Source organism: Epinephelus moara, chromosome 2 (assembly GCF_006386435.1).
Source record: "Epinephelus moara isolate mb chromosome 2, YSFRI_EMoa_1.0, whole genome shotgun sequence".
Lineage (NCBI taxonomy): Eukaryota > Metazoa > Chordata > Actinopteri > Perciformes > Serranidae > Epinephelus > Epinephelus moara.
This window is the reverse complement of record NC_065507.1, coordinates 43,528,978-43,553,242: the sequence shown is the minus strand read 5'-3', so window position 1 is coordinate 43,553,242 and position 24,265 is coordinate 43,528,978. Positions and strand designations below refer to the sequence as shown.

General features: G+C 42.6%; 1 protein-coding gene across 8 annotated transcripts in view; it reads left to right on the top strand.

Moving 5' to 3' along the window:
- The window catches only part of nf1a (neurofibromin 1a), a 267,335-nt gene that overhangs the window by 89,057 nt on the left and 154,013 nt on the right, over positions 1-24,265 (top strand). For all 8 annotated transcript variants that reach the window (XM_050055234.1, XM_050055267.1, XM_050055217.1 and 5 more), the window contains 5 exons: positions 4,752-4,880; positions 4,997-5,071; positions 5,163-5,294; positions 7,502-7,639; positions 7,853-7,966. In XM_050055234.1, coding sequence (XP_049911191.1) covers positions 4,752-4,880; positions 4,997-5,071; positions 5,163-5,294; positions 7,502-7,639; positions 7,853-7,966 — 588 coding nt within the window. The remainder of the gene's footprint in view (positions 1-4,751; positions 4,881-4,996; positions 5,072-5,162; positions 5,295-7,501; positions 7,640-7,852; positions 7,967-24,265) is intronic.

Sequence of the window (24,265 nt, the reverse complement as noted above, 5' to 3'; positions counted from 1 at the left end):
ATCAGATTGCCTCCAAACTTGGTGTATGTAAGCGTGACTACGTTGTGACCAAAAGTTATCACAGGATTTGCCCAATGTTGAATGGTGCGCCCGCTGCTGAGCGTTGAATCTTGAGGTCTCGCCATGAAAAAACGAAATTGCTGTAGCTCTGGCATAAATGGTCCAATCTCCACCAAACTTCACATGATTCATATTAGTCCCGCCCTGAACACATTTTCATTACCATATTTCCTGATAATCACATCGCCACCTAGTGTCGAAAGGAAGTACTTCTTATCATACACTTATCTTTGGATTCACCTGAAATTTCAATGCTGTGGTCTATATTTGATGTTCACAAACATGACATATCATTAGTGTCTATGCGTGCTGCAGAGGGTTTGATTTTGAGGTCTCGCCATGAAACAGGAAATTGCTATATTTTTGCTGTAAATGTTCTGATCTCCATCAAACTTCAGATGATTCATATTAGTCCTGCCCTGAAAACATTGATATGACCATATTACCTGATACTCATAGTGCTACCTAGTGGTGGCAGGAAGTAGGTCTCAAACACTTATCTTTCGATTTATCTGAAAGTTAAATGCTGTGGTTGATGTATAAAAACATGATGTATAATTACTGCGCTCTCCAACTCCCTCTAGTGGAAAGAGGAAGTGATACAAAATGTGAAATATGTCATTCCAGCACTGTATCAGGGATATGCCAAGTCACTCCTGCATGCGATGTCTAACTTTGACAGAAATGAATTGACACGTCAGAAGATGTCCTGCCAGCCCCCCCGAGTTGCATGAAGGTGCGAGGGCCCGTTCATTGCTGATTGCAGCTTTAATTATTATTATTATTCTTTACCCTACTTCGTGCTCCAATTTCGCCCCTTTCCCAAATTTCAAAATGCTTTTAACTTTCCACATTCATCCGGCTGGATCCGAAATTCAATATTTTTGGGCGGTTGCACATGGTCGACTTGAAATGCTGAAATAGCGCCCCCTACAGATTTTCAAAAACCCCTCCTCATTGGGGTTAGTTTGTCGCAGGTAAACGAAATTTTGTACGCACATGTATCATACCGAGACACACAAAAAAGTCTCTTGATGTCATGGTAAAATCCCGACAGGAAGTCGGCCATTTTGTTTTGAATTTTTTCATTACGGCGATTTCCACAACTTAAATTTGAACGAACTCCTCCTAGGGATTTCGTCCAATCGTCTTCAAATTGGCTACAGATCATCCTGAGAACATGCTGATCAAAAGTTATTAAAAGCTTCTCTGTATGTCAAGGGGCGTGGCCGCTAGGGCGTGACAAATTTTGGCGACTTTTCCTTTTCTCGCCATCAAATTTCGAATGGCTCTCACGCCCACCTACTTGATCTCAGCAGCTTCAGACTTGCTGGACATGATGATGGCTCCGCCCCGAACGCCCCCATATGTTAATATCCCACCTTACTCATACCGCCCCCTGGTGGTAACAGGAAGTGACCAGTTTTTAATTTAACATGTACTAATGTCACAAACTTGACCGCATCAACTTCATTCCACTTCTAATGCATGCAGAAGAAGTTGTTGAAGACCCTCCCCTTAGGGTTTTTTTGGAGTAGGAAGATGAAAATTGGTACATATGTATGTTGACGCACAAAAAAGTCTCTTGTCACCAATGGTCTATTCCAAACAGGAAGTCGGCTATTTTGATTTAAACTTTTCATTTTGGTGGCGATTTTGTGATTTCCACAACTTTGTATTTTAACAAACTCCTCCTACAGAGTTTCCTGATACTCATAGTGCCACCTAGTGGCGACAGGAAGTCAGTCTCACCAAACACTTATCTTTTGATTTATCGGAAAGTTAAATGCTGTGGTGTATATTTGATGTATAAAAACATGATGTATAATTAGTGCGCTCTCCAAGTCTCTCTAGTGTAAAGAGGTAGTGATACAAAATGTAAAATATGTGATTACAGCACTGTATCAAGGATATGCCAAGTCGCTCCTGCATGGGGTGTCTAACTTTGACAGAAATGAACTGATGCGTCAGAAGGTGTCCTGCAAGCCCCCCCGAGTTGCGTGAAGGTGCGAGGGCCCGTTCATCGCTGCTTGCAGCTTTAATTGTAACTGTTTTGAAATTAATTGATGTTTTATTGTTTTATGTATTAATTGTCTTTATTGTGTTTTAATTGTTAAGCACTTTGTAACTCCATTTTGAAAGGTGCTATACAAATAAAGTTATTATTATTATTATTATTATTATTATTAGTAGTAGTAGTAGTATTATTATCATTGTGCTCAGGTGGACAGTTTATTTGCCTCAACGCAGCTGATGAAAACCTAATTATCATTTTATATGTTATGGCATTCATAACATTGGTTAAAAATGCCCTTGATTGTAGAATCTAAGGATCCTGCAAAATGATTGCACTCAGCTCAAATAAATGCCATCATGTAAGAACTGCAATAGGTCTGTCTCTGTCATGGCTTTATTTGTCCCCATCACGATCCATAACTGGGAGCAGAAACACAGCATGTCAGAGCTGTACTTTGACCAGCACTGGATTTTCAAGGCCAATCAGGTATTGATATTTGAGAGTTTATAAATTAAAAAAAAAAAACATTTCAACAGTAATTTCTTCACCTAAGCACACAACATCAGCAAGTTCTTTTTATAAGGATCCCTTAGATGACTTTTTTAAAGTATTGTGACTACAGAAATACTGAAAAGGACATTTTACAGCTTTGAAATCAACTTGTTGGAGCTCTCTCTTGGTGGTGGTTGTTAATTACTCTACAGTGTGACATCGGTCTATATGTTGCACAAGCTACACTAAATCAGTCTATGAGATGAATGAAGTTACCACAGTAGCACAGGCACAGTACTGTGGGCCTTTTCCTCTGTAACTTTTAGCCACGTCCATTTCAAGCCATGCTGCACTGTTATCAGTTTAGACGCCAGGTGCCACGCAGAGCTGCGCACCTAATCCTTCTCCGGACTAGGTCAAAAAGCCAGGCCAGCCGCCTGCCCTCATGCAGGTAGCGGTGACATCTCGCCCTGACCACAGTCAACACCCGACCATCCCCGTTTCTCCCCCTCAAATAAGCCGTGTGTGATGTGAGACTCTACTCACCTGTCTGCAGGAGACCAGAGACAAAGCCGTTTTGTAGCTTCTAACTAAATCTCTGTGGTTTGGAGTTTAGTTTCTCTCCTGTGTCCTGTTTTTACTTTAGATATCTGCTTTATTTTACTGTTGCATGTTCGCTATCAGCTGTATTAGAAGTTGTGTAAAGTTGCTGCTTGAAAACTCAACATTTCCTTATTTTGCTGCCGCACAATAAAGTTTTTACATAACAAAATAATAGGGGACTTTTATTTTTAAGACTCTATAGGAATTAAAGGAGCTATATGTAAGAAATCTTAAGCAAATAGTCGTAAAATCATCCTAATATGTCACAGAGACTAAGGAATAATGTTCATATAACATACTGATCTCACCGACAACAATAGTACGGCCAGAATATTCGCATTTAAAAAAATATTTTACGGTCCGCAAATCATGTTTATGTTTTGAAATTGTGTTTTGGCCTGTTGCGCCACCCACTACCGTCTACCAGTCACATAGTCAGTAGAGTCTCAGCATCACTTACAGTTACGACTGAGCTACAGCAGCACGGCAAGCAGCATTAGCAGTGTCCCAGTACATAGCATTAGCAGCCGGTTCCTCCACTGTATCCCTGCAGCAGCGTTAGCAGCAGAGAAGCTGGACTTGCTCGAACGGTCCGCTGGAAAACCAAAGATCAAGGACGCGCGACGCAGCCCTGCCATGGCAGCTGCACGTGGGCAAACAAATCAGTCTCCAGCGTGCCGCTGTCCAGCAACCTCGAATCTGTAGGGGAGGGGGGGCAGACACGACTCGCGGCAGTATTTTGAATTTCAGTGCAGTAACCGTTTTGGCCACATTCTTACATACAGCGCCTTTAAAATATGTTTATTACCGAATTAGCGGAATTTTATTAGCGGCTTTTCTTCAATTAAGACAAGTGTAATAATATGGCAGGAAGAGTAAAATCAGAAACAGCCACAGTGAGATGTTGATGAAGAGCTGCAGACAACAGGCTCTTAGTTTACCTCTGCAAACAGCTCACCTCCAACAGGTAAACTTCTTTTACCTGCCCTGCTGTGGAAAAACACATGCTCCAAAAATAACAGGGGACTTTAGCTGTGGATCAGCTTGCAACTGAACATGTAGCCCACTTAGTAGAAAATATCGGGATATGAATTTTTGTCCATATCGCCCAGCCCTCGTGCTGATTTTAATATATCTGCTTTGAGATAATATTTTCTTTTGTACTTTTATTGATGCATAATTTTTTCAGTCTGTAGAAAATCCGAAGCCGTCCTCTGTGACCTTTGGGAGGTCTTGCTTAAAAGAAAAGAAACATAAGGTGTCATCCCCCCTCTCCATCCTAGCTCATACTGCTACATGATGCTGGATGGACTCTGAGAAGTGTTCTAAGCTTAGGCTGAGAAGACTTGACTTAAAGCATGAGCTTGATTGCTTTTCTTGCCACTTTACATCACTTTATCTGATAAATTACCAGTTATTTATAATAGTTGTATTTGGCACCAGTACTTGAGGTGAATATATAAATAACTACCAGTTATTCCTCTCTATTAGTGTATTGTGACTAGTCTGGAGTATATCTCACAAGAAAGTTTGCTTTTGAATAACCTGAAGTGACCTGTGTCCCTCCCTGTCCCACCAGGCTCTGCTCTTCAACCCAGCTAAGCCCTTCTGGAGGGGGACGGGCAGCCAGAATACTGACGTGGAGCTCATGATGGACTGCTTCGTCTCCTGTTTCCGCATCAATCCTCACAACAACCAGCACTTTAAGGTGGACTTAAAAGAAGTGATAATAATTAGTTGTTGAAACATTTTCCTTACCTTAGCAGGTACCTAATATCAGTTACGCTAGCTAATTCTCATGAGTGTTTCCTCTTTGTCTTGAAGGTCTGTTTGGCCTCTTCCTCCCCCTCCACCTTTCACTTTGTCCTGGTAAACTCGTTGCACAGAATTATCACCAATGTAAGTCAGCAGAGCTTCTTCACATATTATCCCTAACAGAACAGTTTGATGTGTGACTTCATTTGTCTCACCCTGTGCTGTCTACTTTCAGTCTCATCTGGACTGGTGGCCTAAGATTGATGCAGTGTACTGCTACTCTGGAGAGCTCCGCTTTATGTTCTCAGACACCCTCAATCGGGTGATCCAAGGCGTCGGCACCCACGCTCCACTACGCATGACACCGGTTAGAGGACAGTAACATCTCACATCACTTTACTGTGTTGTACGGATCAAAAATGAATTCTGGATTTACTCAAAATTGGGTAAACCCGATTCGGGTTTACTATGACTTGGGTCTTATTTTTATTGTTTTGTCCACCATCAGTTACGATAACATTGAACTTACCAAAGTATTGTTGTGAACAGGGAACCCAGTGAAACCTCCCGTGAAGTCCAACAGCAAGCACGAGCAGCCGGGTTGGAAACAAAGGAAAAGTTTATTTAGATCAGGAGTGTCCAAACTTTTTTTGAATGGGGGCCACATTAGGTAATGTGAAAACCTAGGGGCGTCTTAATGACCCATATGATGCTTCTCATATCATATGGGTCATTAAAAAAAAAAAAAAAAAAAAAACATCCAATGAGACAAACACAACTGTTTCATCTTTCCGTGCAAAGTATTCAAAAGTATTAATTTCACAGCTCCTGAAGGTGGCTGCCCTCGCAGTCGACTTAATGCTTTTTTGCCGTGGCCATGTCTGCTACCTAGCAGGAAATGTCTGCTGCAAGGCAACAGTTTGTTAAGTTGTGCACTGTTATTTTATGAAATTTCATTAGGTCCGCCCATGTAGTTCCTACTTGGTGCATGTCTACAAACTGTATGATAGTCCTGCCATTGTGAGGTGAACAGAAAAAATGTAAAATGATCTTGCTTGATTAACCAAGCGGACCACATGTAGTTTATTTTGAAAGATAAGTCGTGGGCTGTTTATATTTGTTCCTGCAGCCCACAGTTGGCCCCTGGGCTGGACTGTGAACATGCCTGATTTAGATAATCTTTAACACTTTATTTAGAGGTCAAACTGAAAGCGAACACACCTAAAATTTCACTAGTAATACCTCATTGTGCACTCACACTGCACAAAACTACCTTGAGAAAAGTAGTTCAAAGTTGAGCCAAGAGGTTGGTGTGTAAAGAGATGAGAGAGATGTTCATAATTAAAAGAAATGTGTTTGAGTGACACATAGCCGACAGCTCGCTTCAGCTGGATGGCTGACTATAACTGATGGTAACTAAAAATGGTGAAAGACTGAACTTTCTACTAACATTGATGAATAAACTGCATTCATTATTGTATTGTATTCATTCATTGATGGGTCACACCTGGGTGATGGGCGATAAGTCATCAATGCATCAGCTCAGTGCATCCCTAGTTCCCAGTTATGTAATGAGGAGACAAATGATGACTGAACTTGCAAAAATGAGATCCATGTTGTTGTAGATTGGCTTTGTCCTTTAATTACTTAAGTCGTTTATAAATACGTATAATACGCAAATGACTCCAATCCTAAGCTTTGTGAAAAGCATGCAGTTCTGAAAATGATGTGGTTGTTTCTACTGAAAGGACAAGGCTGCTATTCTATGTTTTTGTTGCAGAATTTCCCATGTGCAAACCCAAACTAACAATGCATTAGTGAGTCTCTAAAGACTTTCTGACTTTCCTGCCCTGCCTTTGGCTCTCAGCTAAGAGCCCAGTGGTTACTATTGAAAACGCAAATCTTTAAAAGAAGCCCACAAATATATAGTTTCATTTTTAAAAAGGCTTAGTAATTTTTACGAACACAGCTGGTCACTGGATTTTTTTTATCAAATGTTACTCTAACAGGAGGAAATAGTGCATTTGTTGGCAGCTATTTTCAGCTGAGGATGAATCCATATTTGGTGTTGTGAGTATTTTGGGCAGCAGGACAGTGTATATGGAATTGAGACTAGTATGTAGCATAAACCAGTGCCATACACCAGAGCATTCATAGCCTGATTCGCAATGTCCGTCCCTAGATGCACCTTTGGCACTTAAGGAACATGGCTCACTGATGTGTTTAATAGTTTCCTTGGCCCAGATGAAGAAAGATCTAACTGGCTTTGATATACATGCTGTACTACACTTGTTTGTAGATACACTGAGTGTTGGTTTGATTCTGCACATGTAGAATATAGAGTATATCGGTGTCCCATTTTCTTCAGTTAGCACCTCAATCAGATGACCCGAGACGGGGAACACATTTGACCATAGTTGGATTCTCCTCAGAGGTTCATTTGGCTGCATTCATTCAGAGTGTAAAAACACCACATTGAACCAGCTCTAAAGTCCACACCTGCCCAACACATTCTCTGGATGTTCCAATGAAAGCCATGTGCCAAACCTCACCAGAGTCTGCTGCCCTCCACAGAGTCTGACATTCAAAGGGAAGATGACCACCAGCCTTAAGTTCAAAGAGAAAGCCACAGAACTGGACACTCGAAGCTATAAGTGCCTCCTTCTTGCTCTGGTCAAACTCATCCACGCTGACCCCAAACTCATGTTGCATGTGAGTCCGCCACAACATCCATGTCACAATGACTCAACAGCTTATAAACACCTTCGCTACATCTACTAGTGTTCTTGCACACAGGTTTTGACACAGCCATACGCTTTAGATGTTTGCATCCTTATTCTTTCGCATCAATCTTAATTCATTTCAAATGTATGGAACTGGAATGACAAACAACTTTCTGAACTTGAACTTGTTTTTGTTTGTTAGAACCCAGTGAAGCAAGCTCCAGAGATGCAGAGCAGCACAGCAGAGCTCATCACCGGCCTGGTGCAGCTAGTGCCTCTAACTAACACCACCCAGCTCTCACAAGAAGCTATGGAGGTCAGATACCAAACCCACTCCTTCACTAAATGCACTACTAAAGGCCCAGACACACCAAACCGACGTCGGAGAATTGTGGCGTCAAGAGTCTCCTGCTACGTCACCTCTTGACGCTGTGTCTCAGCCAAAAAGTTGCACATGAACACACCAAACTGATGGCCAACAAGCGCGTATATTCTGTGTCTGCATGAGAGGACATACTCATCCATATGAGCAGACAGTTGTCTGTAATCGTCACTCAAAAAGGGGAACAGGAAGACCGCCTTGGTGCTAGTTAGCCAGTTAGCACATTAACAACACAATCCAATGTTGAAAGAACAGAGCATATTTATTGTGTGCCAGTGAACAATAACACAAATCATCAGGAAGTGTTTCTGGTTAAGAGCTTAGTGGCTAAAGAAAATCTGACTTTATATAACAAGTTTGTTTTGGTCTCACTCCCTCTGGACTTAAACTCTTTGGGTAGTGTTAGCAACACCAAGAGGTAGCAATACCTCTTAAAAGGTAGCGCTAGCAACACCTTCACAATGGGTAGCAATACCTCTAGGAAAGTAGCACTACTTATCGCCCCAAAATGCTAGAGGAGAAAATACCGATATTTTCCCTCCTTTTCACCCAGTAGCTGTACAAGCTGTTAAGCTAAATTGCGGTCCTGCCAGCATCAGTAAGCTTGCTAGCTCACCATGGCTACAGCTAACACCCCCAGTGAAGCTTTGTCCCTGTGGCAATAAAATTTCTAGCTGGAACACTCATCCCATGTGTGTGGCGTGTCTGGGCTTACCCCATGCTCAGGCTGCCTTAACATCCACCAACGAGTGTATCCACTGCACTGCTTTCCCTCATGAACTGCTTCGCCGCAGACTTTCCCGCGGCTAGCTTGTCCAGGTGAGACCCACTTGTGTGAAGCAGCTACGCTGCAGGGAACAGCGGACATGTCCATGGGGTTGTCCCAAGGCATGTCCTGAGGAGGTGAAACAGATGTGGTCCAGTTCAGTCAGGCTACCGTGGACGTTGATGCAACGGTGGAGAATGCTCAGTGCCCTTGGTTCCTCTCTCTGAGTGATCAGAGAGCCCCACTGGGGGTGGATGCTCTGGCGCACCAGTGGCCAAAGACCCTTCCTTATGCATTTCCGTTAGTAGCTCTCATTCCTTCAACTCTGGCCAGAGTGAGGGAAGGAGGTCTGTCTATAATCCTGGTAGCCCCACGCTGGCCAGGGAAGCACTAGCTAGCGGAGATTTTTCAACTCCTGTCTGGCCTGCCATAGGGCTGCACGGTATATGCGGTAGACGGTAGAAATGATATAAATTTGGCCCACGGTAGAGATTTGCGCTCTACCGTCCTATCGTCGATGACGTCATCGCACCTGCCTCAGTGTGAAAATGGCTGCGAGCACAGAGACAGCGGAGCAAGAGGAGCTGGTTCACGTCCGTGATTTAGCGTAGCATGTGCAACATGTGTTGCTGGAGAACTTGTGAGTGAGTGAGTTAATGTCTTATGAACAGCCCCGGACTTCTCAGACTCTTTTAGCGACTTACCGCTCAGAGGGAACTCATTCAGTGTCTCCTCTGGCAGCAGCACAGCGTCTCTCCCTCTCCTCTCTCGCCGTGCGCGCACGGGAGTTGATTTTCGGCAAGAGAGTTTGTCATAAACCTTTGGTAATGTAAACCTATGTGATGCTAGGGGCTCCACAAAAAACTCCATATGTGAATGTGTGATAGTTGTGGTATCATAGCAGCCTGTCACAGGTTACAGCGTAATGATTAGAGGAGAAATGGCAGAGCATAAAGGTCCAGGTGGAAAAAACACAACTCAGTCATTTAGGATTTTGCTAAAAGAAGGAAATTACCTTTTGATATAAATCCCAGAGGACATTTTGCACCATAGAGTACTGGGTTTTAATTTTGAGTTTTGAGATCTGCATTCTGCACAATAAATGCTCTAAAAAATACATTATATCTTTGCTTTTGTTGTTTTTTTGTTTTTTTTTATCAATTTAGCTTTGCTAAGGGACTACAAAACCCATTCAGAAACACTTCTATTATAACTTTTACACTTAAATTTATACCGCGATATATACCGTTACCGTGAAGGGATTCGATTTATACCGTGATATAAATTTTAGGTCATACCGCCCAGCCCTAGCCTGCCATGACCATTACCACTACGTAAGGATCTGCTGTCTCCGGCGCAGGGGGAAATATTCCACCCCACCCAGAGAGACTAGCACTATGGGCTTGGCCCGTGAGTGGTTCAACCTGAATACAGTCGGACTACCTCACAGTGTTATTGACACTAATCAGTGTGACAGAGCTTTGTCAACTAGAACATTGTGGTGTGTGGGTTTTTTTATAGATATGTTTATTGATTTTTCAGAACAAAACAATTCACAGCATTAACAAGGACACCCCCTCTCTCTCTCAAGGGGGAGAGACAAACAATAAAAGCACACACAAAAAACAAAACAGACCAAAAAAAAAAAAAAAAACCTCGGCTCACAAATACAGACATCAATTTATGACAAATGCTCAGGTATTGCAAAATAAAAGACAAGCAGACTTCATACAAATTCTATCCTACATAAACCCTCTAGTAAGAATAGCAGAGATATCCAATCCTATGTAGGACATGAAAGGCTCCCACGTTCTATGAAATACATCATCTTTAGAGTGTAACATGTATGTCATGTAATCTAGTGAGACATATTCAAGTATGACCCTGTGCCACTGTGTTTTAGATGGGGCCTTGTCTGTTATCCAATTCAAAAGTATGCACTTTCTTGCACTGAAAGTTAACAACTTATAAAGATTCCTTTTATATTTATCAAAGATACGGCTGTTTGGTACCCTGAGTAGCATGTGTAATGGGTCATTTTTGAGATTAGTTGCTAAAATGTTATTAATCTCCTGCCCTATAATAAACCAAAGTCTCTGTATTTTTTAAATCTCTTTTTTGCACTTGGAACAAGTAGGAGAGAAATCAGGGTCAAACCTGTGGCGTTGTGAGGGAGATATATGGACTCTGTGTAGAATTTTGAGTTGTATGGCTTTTATTCCATTACAGACACTTAAAGCCCTCGCACCTTTCCAAGCATCATGCCACTGGTCGTTTGTAACCTCTACGCTGAGTTCTTTTTCCCAAATTTGTTTCAAATGGAGGGTGCTAGTGTTACCATAGTCTCTGAGAATATTATGGAACAAGCTTAAAGAATTGCCTGCTTGTGAACAGAAAAGCAATTTTTCTGTACAGGAATAACTTTGGAAGATAATGTGGTGCCCCTCTTGACATAATCCCTTATCTGTAGGTAACAGAAAAAATCATGTTGTTAAATTTTGTATTTCTCTGTTAACTGACTGAAAGACATAAAAGTGGGTCCATTATATAAGTCACGCAGTTTAGAAATGCCTTTAGTTGCCCAGATTCGGAAACCACTGTCCGCTATACCTGGCAAGAAGTCAAGATTATCACATATTGGGGTTAGAACAGAAGTGGTTTGCAATTTGCCATCCAATCTTCTTATAACCCTCCATGCTTTAACAGTGTTGACTGTAATGGGGTTGTTACAGGCAGCTTTTAGAGATTTAAGTTTTTTGAGAAATAATAGGTTTGTTAAGGGAAATTTGGACATGGAGCTCTCAACATCCAACCACAGAGATGTGGGGTCTTTTTGCACCCAGTCAGATACAAAACATAAATTAGCACTAAGCTGATATTTCCGGATGTCAGGAAGGTCAAGACCACCCTCCAAGGGGGGCAGACTTAATGTAGCTAGTTTGATGCGTGGCCTCTTCTTGGCCCATATGAAGGAGCTAAACCAGCTGTTCAAATTATTGATAGTTTTGTGCGAAAAGAGAACCGGTATCATCCGAATTGGATATAATAACCTGGGAAGGATGTTCATTTTCAACAAAGCAACACGACCCAGCCAGGAGATTGGGAGACCATTCCATCGCTCCATATCCAGTTTAATGCGTTCAAACAGGGGAGGGAAATTTAATTTATACACATGTGATCGAATGCAGGGCTTATGTATATTCTAGGGCTGTCAGAACGAACTTCGCTATTCGAAAACAATTCGAATTACTGTAAAAATAATTCGAATTTGGAAACTAAGGTTCGAATATTTGACTTCCGGTACGACGCAAATAGGCCTGGGGCAATCAGCGATCAAATGCATATTGGCGATTGGAGGGTTGCCAGGCGATTTGCTGGATATCAAGGCGATTTTGAGGGAAAAAAAAAAAAATGGCGCTCTGCCGTGCATTAAGAGACTGTCAGAGAAGCCCCGTTTACAAACAGACCTACAATCCCTCCCTCTCTCTTCTCAGCGGAGAGTGCCCTGTCAGCCCTGTTCTGACAGTTACAGGGCGCATCTCTTTGATCGGAAGTGACACAGCCCGTTTGCTCATGCTTCAGGGTCGTTCAATAGAGTAATTGCAAATAAATATTGTTTTAATGTGTAACTATTGAAATGTTCACAAGGGCTTTCATAAATTCCTACAATGTTGCGGCACTGCCGCCTTTGCAGGTTAAAAGTTAATAACAGCGACTTGAAGTGAGGAGGAGCAAAACGTCTCCAGCTTGTCAGCGCAGCTGTGTCTGTGCTGACAAGCCGGAGACGCTCACTTTTGCATGTTATGCAAAGTATTAAAATAACGTCATTATAACACAAAAAATATAAAAATGCGGTGGTACGAATATTATTCCAATTTTTAAGATAAAAAAAAAATTAAAAATTAAAATCTGATTTTGGGGGAAGATTGACAGCCCTAGTATATTCCCAGATATTTAAACCCTGTAGGAGACCATTTAACGGGGAAGGGGGATGTAATTTCAGGTTTTTGCTTTAGGATGCTGAGTGGCTTTGCTTCTGATTTACTGAAATTTATTCTGTATCCAGAAAAGACACCAAATTTGTTGATGACCTCGATAAGGGTTGGAATAGATGTCTCTGGCCTGGTTAGAACGATCAAAACATAATCTGCGTAAAGGGTAATCTTACTTTGTTTGCCCAGTATGGTAAGACCATGTATGTCAGGGTTTGTTCTAACTGCCTTGGCCAAGGGCTCTATGGCTAGTGCAAACAAAAGAGGTGAAAGAGGGCAACCCTGCCTTGTGCCCCTTCGAGTATGAAAGTTAAGAGATCGAAAACCATTAGTGACCACTGCAGCAAGAGGATTGTTGTATAGAAGCTTGATCCATTTAATAAACCGCTCGCCTAAACCAAATTTATATAGAGTGTGGAATAGATAATGCCATTCAGCGCGGTCGAATGCCTTCTCCACATCGAGTGTAATAACCAAACCATCTTGTGCCCGCTGATAAAGAAACTGAATTGTGTTCATTAACCTACGCATATTATTGCACAAATTATGACCTTTAATAAAGCCAGTTTGGTCGTCTTTAATAAGCAAGGGGAGTAAATCTTCCAGCCGTGTAGCAAGTATCTTTGAGATGAGCTTCAGATCCACGTTTAATAGTGAGATTGGCCTATAGGAAGGGCAATCCTCAGGCTGTTTATCCTTCTCTAAAATTAAGGAGATGTTAGCTTCCCTCAAGGATGTGGAACGCCCCTCTCAAAAGAATCATTAAACATATTTAGCAGAGGCTCAACTAAAAGGTCTTGAAACTCTTTGTAGAACTCACTACTGAGACCGTCAGGTCCAGCAGCTTTCCCAGATTGCATCCCTTTAATAGCATGTAATACCTCCTCCTTGGATATAGGAGAATTGAGAGTAGTTTTCTGATCATCTGATAGTCTGGGCAGATAAAGTGAAGAGAAAAAATTGTCCATTACCTCCAGAGTGTCAGCTTGTAACTCTGATTTATACAAATTTTCATTGAAATTCCGAAATGTGTCATTAATAGTTTTAGTATCAAATGCCTGATTACCATGACAGTGTGTAATTGAGGAAATAGTATGGAAATCAGCCTTTTTCTTTGTTAAATACACCAAATATTTACCTGCTTTATCACCATGTTCGTACAATTTTTGTTTTGCAAATCTAATTTTGCCCTGTGCATGTTTTGTTAAGATAAAGTCTAGTGCGGAGCGGAGTGCTGAAATTTCTTTAAGCTTTTTTGGAGATGGTTTCTTAACAAAGTCTTTCTCAGCAAGTTTAAGTTTGGATTCTAGAATCTGTCTTTGTTCAGCTTGTTTGCGCCTTTTGCTGGATATGTAGGATATGATGAGACCTCTAGAGAAGGCTTTGGAGGTTTCCCATAGCAATGATGGGTCAGCCGTAGAGGGTAAGTTAATAGACATGAAAGACTTAAATTCTTCTGTGAAATAAGATATGAATGTATGATCCTTCAAAATTAAATGATTGAACCTCCAGTATCTAGTCTGAGTGTGTGGGTTCTTGAGGCTAAATTGGATGAATACAGCGGCATGGTCTGATATGACTATATTGCCTATGGAGCTATTAACCATTGATTGCAACAATATTTTAGGGGAAAAGAAATAATCTATTCTTGAGTAGCATTTATAAATTTTAGAAGAATGAAAACTCTTAATCTGCAGGGTGTAGAGCTCTCCGTACATCTATAAAATCCAAGTCTTCTCAAAGGGCATTAATCATCTTTGTCTGAGGAGAGAGAGACTGTTTGCCCAAGGGGAATTTGTCCATAGTAGGACTTGGCAATTAAAGTCGCCTCCAACAAACGAATTCCTGACATTGAGATCAGACAGTTTAGCATGTGATGAATAAATGAAAGTATTTTTGAAACTAAAGAACCGCGCAAGATTATTCCCTGCACCTTACAAACTGGTGCCGAAACCCGGGATATAATCCAACAGAGGATGAGCAAGATTGTGTTGGATTAGGAATTCGATTGAAGCTGCGGGGACAAAGAAAAAGAGAAGCATGGCTGAAGGCGGTGTGCGAACGAAAAGGACAAGAGGAGCCGTGAGATCTGCCACGACCCAGCTATTGAATAATATTGATGGGGAACTAACGAAGGAGGAACCAGACCTCTATGTTCTGGAAGAATTCATGGAACAGTTGATCAGTAAGGAACAAAGTTTAATTGAATACGACAGAGACATTGAAGAAGCAATTGATGAAAATGATTTGGATGAAGAAATAAACACAGCAATTGAGTATATGGATGGCATAAGCGCACGGAAGACTAGGATCAGACACGCAATGTGCATGGATGGAGAGTCAAGCGCAAGTACCTCCACTCAAAGAAACAATGGACAAAGAAACAATACAGTCAAACTCCCCAAACTAGTCATGCCGAAATTTTCTGGGGAAATAAGTGAGTGGCAAGGGTTTTGGGGTCAATATCAAACAGCCATACATGGTAATGAAGGTTTGAGTAAAACAGACAAATTTAGTTACTTGAAGTCATTTTTAACAGGTACCGCTGCGAGCGCAGTAGCAGGCCTTGCATTATCTGATGATAATTATGATGAGTGCAATTGACATGCTGAAAAGAATATTTGGCCGCAAGGACCTGGTGATAAATGCACACATGAATAAGTTACTAAACATGACTCCAGTAAAAAGGGCCACTGATGTAGCATCTTTGCGCAAATTGTATGATGACTGTGAAGTGCAAGTGCGCAGTCTTGATGCCATGGGTGTTGTATCCGACACTTATGGAAGTCTTTTATGCCCCATATTGTTAAAAATGATTCCTGAGGAAATTGCCCTTGAGTTCACCCGACAAGAAGCTGATAATGTGCTCAAAGCAAAGGATTTGATGGGGTTCCTGAAACTAGACGTGGAAAGCAGAGAGAGAACAGCAAATCTCACACAAAAAAGAGAAGGATATCAGCCTGAGGAAAGCCGTGATAAGGAGCGCAAAATAAGAAGACCATTCACGGGCACCACGGCTTCGGCTGCAGCTTTCCACACATGGAGTCCAAATGATAACGGTAACTGTTTATTTTGTGGGAGGGGTGATCATAAATCTTCCGAGTGCACAGAATTCACTGTCGATATCAGAAGAGATAAATTAAAACGATTTGGCAGATGTTTTATATGTTTTGGGCCCAGACACCTTGCGCGTAATTGTAAGGCGCAAGGCATTGGATGTGACGCATGCGGCAAGACATTATAAAACTGTTTGCATGCAACAATCAAAATGTGCACGAGGTGATAACGTTAACGAACCCACACCCACAGACACCGTAGTGTCAGTTTCCCCGAGCAATTCTGAAGGCAACACTGTATTATTACAAACTGCTACAGTGTGGATAGATGCCCCCAGACAAAGCCAATTAGCAAAATGTTTATTAGATGGGGGGAGCCAACGCAGTTTCATTCGGGAAGACATCTCCAGGGCTCTGGGTCTGCCAATTGTGGGAACAGAAGTTATAAAGTTACACACATTTGGCTCTGTAACTCACAAAAGAGTAATTGCAAAGAAGGTCAAGGCAATTCTGAGAAACTTAAAAACGAATGAAGCTGTGGATGTGGAGTTGTTGGAAACACCAACTATATGCTCTTCAAAAATACAAATGGCAGATGAAACATTAAGACGGTCTCTGGAAGACAAGGGTCTGCAGGTCGCTGACACTCCGGTGAGAGGCATGGAAAAGGAATGTCTGGGAATCTTAACTGGAGGAGATCAGTACTGGAAAGTGGTGTCAGGACACACGGAGAGACTTAACAATGGACTCGTGGCTGTGGAAAGTAAGTTTGGATGGCTGATTCAAGGTGTTGTGTCCATCCCTGTTATGAATGTTACCACAGAACCTGTGGATGTGGATGTTTTGCATCTGAGTGTCGGAGAAGAATGAAACCTGAACGACCAGCTGCGCAGCTTCTGGGAGACGGAGTCGCTGGGGATTCATATGGAAACTGAACGGAGCCTGGAGACAGATGCAGTCTGGAGATTCGACGAGTCAGTGAAATATTACCAAGGACAGAAAGGACACAAAGCGAGGTGTGCTTCAGGCTGCTGCACGCATCTTTGATCCCATTGGATTGTTGTCTCCATTTATCATTCGTGTCAAGTGTCTTTTCCAGGAGATGTGGGAGAGAGTAATTGCATGGGACCAAGATCTTCCTGATGATCTGGCGGAGAGATGGCATAAATGGTGTTCAGAAATCCCAGATTTGAGCAACATTGCCATCAACCGACAGTATGATGTTGAACTGAACGGTGATGAGTGGGATGCGCATTCAACAGAGGTACGTGAAATCCATGTGTTCACAGATGCCAGTGAAAGGGCTTACTGCACTGCAGCATACTTGCGGTGCGTAAAATCAGATGGACAATGCGCAACAACTTTAGTCGTTTCTAAAACTAAGGTTGCCCCACTGAAAAAAAATGACGCTCCCCAGATTGGAATTGATGGGAGCACTAATTGGAGCCAGACTTGGAAAATTCATTATGACTAACCTGAATGTTGGAGAAAATGATGTGCATTTTTGGACTGATTCTATGATAACTTTCCATTGGATTCAGAGCAGCTCTAAACAGTGGAAACAATTTGTGGCGAACAGAGTCAGTGAAATTCAGAGTTTGACTGTACCTGGAAACTGGAATCATTGTGCTGGAAAGGAGAACCCAGCGGACCGTGGAACAAGAGGAACGAGTGCGCAGGATCTCAAGGAGGACGATCTGTGGTGGCACGGGCCGGAGTGGCTGAAAGATGTGAGTAGCACCACTGAAATGATCATTGAAGAGGATGACATTCATGAGTACCTCGTTCAGAATACTGTGACTGAACTAGACTGTACAGTTCAACCTCTTTTTGATTTGAGCAGGCACAGTGAACTCAGTAAATCTTTGAGAATAACATCTTGGATACAGTGTTTTGTTTATAACTCATGGACCAGAGAGAGACGCACTGGAGAGCTGTGTACGGAGGAGATACAGCAAGCGGAGAATTACTGGATCAAGCAGACTCAACAGCTTTCCAAAGGAGGTGGATCACTTGTTATAAGGTACAAGTTTGGATAGACAATCAAAAATCATTACACTGAGGCCGTTTTTGGATGAGTTTGGACTGCTGCGAGTGGGAGGCAGATTACAGGAGGCAAACTGGTCTTACTCCCAGAAGCACCCATGCATCTTGCCAGGTAATGACAAGTTTTCTGAACTTTTGATACAAAGAACCCATAGAGATGTGATGCATCCGGGCTTACAAGCTACTCTCAGTCAGCTCAGAGAAACTTATTGGATTCTTCGAGCGAGACAGATGACGAAGAGATGTGTAAAATGTTGTTTGATCTGTAAACGAGCTCGAGTTAAAGCTGGACAGCAGGTTAGTGCGCCATTGCCAAGGGAACGCATCAACACCACAGCGCAAGCCTTTGAAACAACTGGTGTGGACTTTGCTGGACCATTGTATGTGAAACCAGACAACAAGAAGGTATATATAGCTTTATTTACATGTGCTGTAACACGAGCTGTACATTTGGAACTTGTGACAGATCTATCTACTGATGCTTTCCTGCTTGCTTTCAGAAGATTTATTTCCAGACGTGGCATCTGTAATGTAATTTATTCTGACAATGTAAGAACCTTTAAGAGAGCTGAACAAGATTTAAAGTATCTGTGGACTCTGATGAAGGGTAAAGAAATGCAGGAATTGTTCACAGAGAAGAGGATCTCTTGGAGGTATATTGTGGAGCGGGCCGCCTGGTGGGGCGGTATGTGGGAGTGCTTGGTGAGATCCGTCAAGACGTGCCTCCGGAAGGTGCTTGGGAGGTCTTGCCTTGAACATGAGGAGCTTCAGACATTAATTTATGAAGTTGAGGCTGTGATAAACTCTCGTCCCTTAACCTATCTTCAGACAGAGAGCAGCGAACCCTCACCTCTCACCCCAGCTCATATCCTGACCGGACAAAGGATCACTACTCTTCCTTCCTACCCTGCTCGCGACTCCAGTTTGGATAAAACGAACGCCACCCAGCTCAACAGGAGATGGCAGTATAGTCAGAGGCTGAGTAATCATTTCTGGAATCGTTGGAGGAAGGATTATTTGATGGAGCTTCGTTCTGCGCATTGCGTGAGTAACTTGAACCAATCTGCATCATTCAAAGTGGGAGATGTTGTATTGTTACATGAAGATAAACAACCAAAACACATGTGGAAAATGGGGCGGATTGAGGAAACATTTATGGGAAGAGACGGGAAAATTAGATCATGTGCTGTCAGACTGCCTTCTCGTCTTATTCTCAGGAGACCTGTTCAACTACTCTACCCATTGGAAGTGGATGAACATTGACTGGAGGATGCAAGTTCATCGGGCCGGAGTATGTTGAGTCTATTGGCATCTTAACGAGGGAATCACCTTCACCTGGGTGCGTGACGTCACTCCCGGGTGTCCCCCAGTAATTAAGGCTCAGCTGTGGATGCGGCGAGAAGGCGCCAGGGACTCAAAAAAAAAACAACCTTTTTTTCCTTCCCCTTTCCCCAAGATTTTAATATTGTTAATGATGAATAAATGAAAGTATTTTTGAAACTAAAGAACCGCGCAAGATTATTCCCTGCACCTTACACCCTGTGCGTGCAAAGCTCAGATTTTACGACCGCGCAGACTCCGCTCCACGCACCAGTGTCACACAAAAGACTGCTCGGCATGTATTTTTCACATCGTGCGGATTTTTCACGGACATTTTTACAGGAAACTACAGCGCGGAAGTGCGCTCGACTATGGAAGCCCGAATGACTGCGGACAGTCCTCGCAGAGTCCGCTCCGCTTATAGTACACCCGAGAGAGGGGGGTGGGGGTGGAGCAGGGACTGAGCTAGGGGATCTCTACTGTAGCCTGGAGTTTGTTTAACAGTGACGGGGAGTCGATAATGGCGGACAATTTAGTCTCGAAGAAATTAAAGAATGCGCCAAAATGGCAACACTTTGGTTTTGAGCCAGGCAAAGAAGGCAACCCTTGTTTGCACTGTTTGAGTAAGCTAAACCTGCAAATTTATTTGTAAGGAATACAAGAAACAAATGTGATACAGCACATGTTACTGTCACTCTGTTGTCCTATGGTCGTTTTTTTATTTTAAATGAGTCAGTTACGCCCCCAAGTGGAGAAAATCCGGTATTACTGACTTGATGCGGTTTTTCACAAAAACCGGACCGTTTTTTTTTTTCTCATACCGACCCAACCCTACCATCTATAAATTGTGCGATGATACAAGTAAAAAGTGAGCCAAGTAAAAAAAAACAACAAATAATAAAAAAGGAAAAAACAAAAAGGTGCACACTTAAGGTGCAACTTGCCTAACATTGGCATCAAACTAAGGCACTGAAAACTTGAAAAGTGCAAGGGCCCTCTGACGACAAAGAAAACTAGGCCAACTGTTTAAAAAGCCGAGAGGTAACGCCCATGACTTAACTAACTGTTAGTAATAACGCTATAACAACTTTAAGGCCACCAGTCTGTACACTATCAGTTATTCATGGCGTGTTTCCCATTCAGAGCAAGCAAATGACAATCTACTGCACAAGTCCAAAACATGAAAACTTTAGACTGTCCGTGGTTCGCACATTACCAACAGCAGCCACATTCAGTGAGTCCACATATCGCTCCACTTCAGCCAGGTCTTGAAATGTCTTGGTCAAGCTGCGGTAGGAGACTCTGAGTGACGCTGGGTAGAGCTGGCGTTTCTTCACATCGTCAAATCGTTTGCGCCTGCGAAGAACAGCCGCAGAGAAATCCTGTAAAAAATCATCATCGCGTTGTTCTCGTGTCTCAGTGTTAGATCCCTTTTCCCCATCTCTCTCGATGCGTTCATCACACGCTGTTTTTCCCGAAAGTTGTGGAATCTCACCAGGACAGGTCGCGGTTTCGCCGCGGGGAGCAGTTTGGGAGCCATGGAGCCATGTGCTCTCTCCAGCTTCATCCTGCCCGTCTTCGTCTCGATGTCAAGGATTTTCGGCAGCCAGGTCTCAAAAAAATGTGTCCGATCGTTGCCCTCCACATCCTCTGGGAGCCTGACAATGTGTATGTTTTTTCTCCTTCGCACACCTGCTTTTCCAAATTACTCAGCTTGCTAGCGACAGGATCAACACTGTCCTCCAGTGTTGAAATTCTCGTCTCCGCTTCAGAGATCCGCTTTTCGTGGCTGTTGAGTTCTTCCCGTTGCATTTGTAACAGCTGCGTCAGTGGCCCAAGCTTTTTATCGATGACTTTTGAGATGTTAGCTGTAATTTCAGAGACAGCCTCGCGGAGCGCTGGTTCAAGTGCATTAGCTTCTGCGCTAGCTTCTGCATTAGCTTCTCCGCTAGCTTGATGGTTAAGCTCTTCTGGTTTGTTAGATTTTGCGTTTCTTCTCTGCGGTATGTCGTCTGACTGTCTCAAAAAGTAGCTGTTGATACTCATTAAGAGTGGTGGACTTGCAAGAGATTGCAAAATGCAGCGTTTGTAGGTTATAATGTGTAAAATCGATGTAGTGGCACACCAGCTCGACTAAAACTGACCTCTCTGCAAGCCGCCATCTTGAGAACCCATCGGTGTGTGTTTGAGAGCTGGTGCTCGGAGGCACAGGCTATTCCCTCTCAGTGCGTGGCAGTGATTCTGTTATTTTTACAGGACCTTATTGAGAAGGGTGGGGCTTTCTCAACCATTGAGGTATACCTGGCAGCTATTTCAGCCTGCCATGTCAGTTTCAGAATCAGAATCAGAATGCCTTTTATTGTCACTATACACATGTACAATAAGATTAAAAGCACATCCTACCCAGTGCAGACATGTATGTAAAATATAAAAATAAGATATAAAAATGTAATAAATAGTGCAAAAAAAAAAGGGGGGGGGGTGTTAAGGTGTACAGTTCTGCGGCGCTATATATACATATTTATAAAAAGAATAAATAAGGATTTTGTATACAGTATGGGTATGGGTTATTGCAAATATTGAATATTGCACAGTATAAGTGATCAAAGCAGTGAGTGGCGAATATTTGATGGAAAGACGGTTGGTCAACACCCTTCAGTGTGTCAATTCATGAAAGATGCACGCCATAAGTTGCCTATATCTAGGCCATTAGCTCCAACATGGGATCTTCCCACTGTACTAAGTGCCCTCTCTTGTTCCCCTTTTGAGCCCTTGTAGCAAGCAGAGTTGAAAATGCTTTCCTTGAAGACGACCTTATTGCTTGCCTTAGCCTTGGCTAAGGGCATGGGTGAGATCCATACACTGTCCGTGCATCAGGCATGTTTATGGTTTTCCCCAGTGAATACTAAGGTCAGTATGCAGCCTAACCCAGCCTTTATCCCGAAGGTTATGGGGTCATTCTCCACAATAAAACTGGCCACTTTTTATCCCCTTCCCTTTTCTTCTAAGGAGCACCAGCGTTTGCATACTCTGTCTCCAGTTTGTGCACTACAAATTTATCTGGACAGGTCCCACAGTTTTAGACAGGATGACCTTTTTTTTTTTTTTATCTTGGGCAAAGCCACACCTGTGTGCGGCTGCATGCTGGGCCTCGCTCTTCAGGGTCACTAGATTCTATAGGTTGGATGTCAAGGCACCAACTCTGGCACATTCGGTCCTCAGTGTAGGCTCTTCTCAGAGCGTGGCTCTTTTGTTATGAACTGCCACTTGGGACAGTTGTCTTCTTCACAGACATGTCTGGGAATTAGTATTTTTTCCATAGTGAGACACAAAATGAATGCTATAAAAGAGAACTTAAGGTTATTGATATAACTCCAGTTCTCTGATTAGCATGAGTGAGTGTCTCACCAGACCACCCTCTTTGCTATGGAAGCGAGAAAGAGGTTAGCTTGTTTTGAATGACAACTGATGCGATATCAGCCCAATATATAGGAGGGTCCCATCCCCTCCTGACATATGGGTCACTAGTGCGAGCCAATTAGGGCTGGCGTAATGTTATTTGAGCTTCTGATGAGGTCACGAAGGAGACGTTCCCCATAGTGAGACACTCACTCATGCTTATCAGAGCACCGGGGTTATATCTATAACTTTCAGTTAACATCCCTCCCTTCCGTTTCTCATTTTGTGCGCTGAGCTTAACAGACAATCGGAGTGATTTCATTTGCCAACAGGCTCAGCTGTGTCAATGCTGATTCAACATGCTGAATACGTGGAAAATAGGCCAACTGGTGCCACCATGGGCCAACCACACTGATGAGGGCCACAGACGCTCACCAATGGCCCAGCTTTGACCAATGGCCGACTGTTGGCTTGGTGTGTCAGGGCCTTAACAAAAGGCCACAACAGTGATGGAAGAATGGTGAAATGGAGGGAAGTTTAACTATTTCAAAACAGAAAACTATTTGTGTTAAATGTAGAAAGTGTTGTCAGTAGAGTGGTGTGTATGCTGTAAACACACAAGCTACATCTTCCTTCCTATTATTCATTGTTTGTGATGGTATAAAAAAATCATGGGATAGCGACAGATTTCTATCCGATCAGATGTTGTTGTCCATGAGCTATCAAATTTTCCAGCAAATGGGATTGTTCTGGTAGTGCAGCCCAGCACATGCCTACAACAGAAACCATTCTAGGATGTCAGACTTCACTTCAGTTGCTGTTGTGATAATTTAAGGCTTTCAAGAAACTGTCTGGTTAATGACATCTGAAGATACTACTTAACCCTTTGAGGTGTAAAATCTAACTGGTGTGATTTCCCTTGCTGGATGATAAGACATTTGTTGTGTTTTATAATTTTAGTTATTAAAAATGGTTTTAAAGTAAGGTATAATGTAAATATTATGTATGAATAAAAAGGTGAATAATAACACACAGGGCTTAAAGTACTCTGGCGTGGTGCCGGATTTCCGGTTTGATGGACATTTCTAGTATTTTTTTTTAATGTGTTTTTTTTTTTTTTTTTTTTTGTGGCAACAACTTGGCATAGTAAGCATTTAACGAATCATCTTCTGATTTTCAGCGAAGCGAATGGGTAGTTCCACAAATAGTATAGTGTTATCAAACTCAGCTGGCCAATAAGAGCTGAGTTGGGAGGGTCTAAAAACAGCATGCACACAAACACACACACACACACACACACACACACACACACACACACACACACACACACACACACACAACCGGACAGGGTTTCAACACACACTACGTCCAAGCACATGTTGTTTAGGTGTCCGTTAAAGCCTGATATCCAAATGAGTGTGGTCGAATGTGCAACAGAAATGGACAATTGAACTGCGTTTGAATGATTAGCTTGTGTTAGCTTGACCGCCAGCTATCGACACTGAAAGAAAACAGCATGCCGTGTGCATTTTGTGCAGTAGGTGGATGTGGTAGTCTGCCGGTAGAGTAGAGAGAGAGCCAAGTAGCATTGAAGTAGAGTAGAGCAGGGCAGAGAGATGGAAGCAAAATATATTAAACCCGGTGTTAATACAGC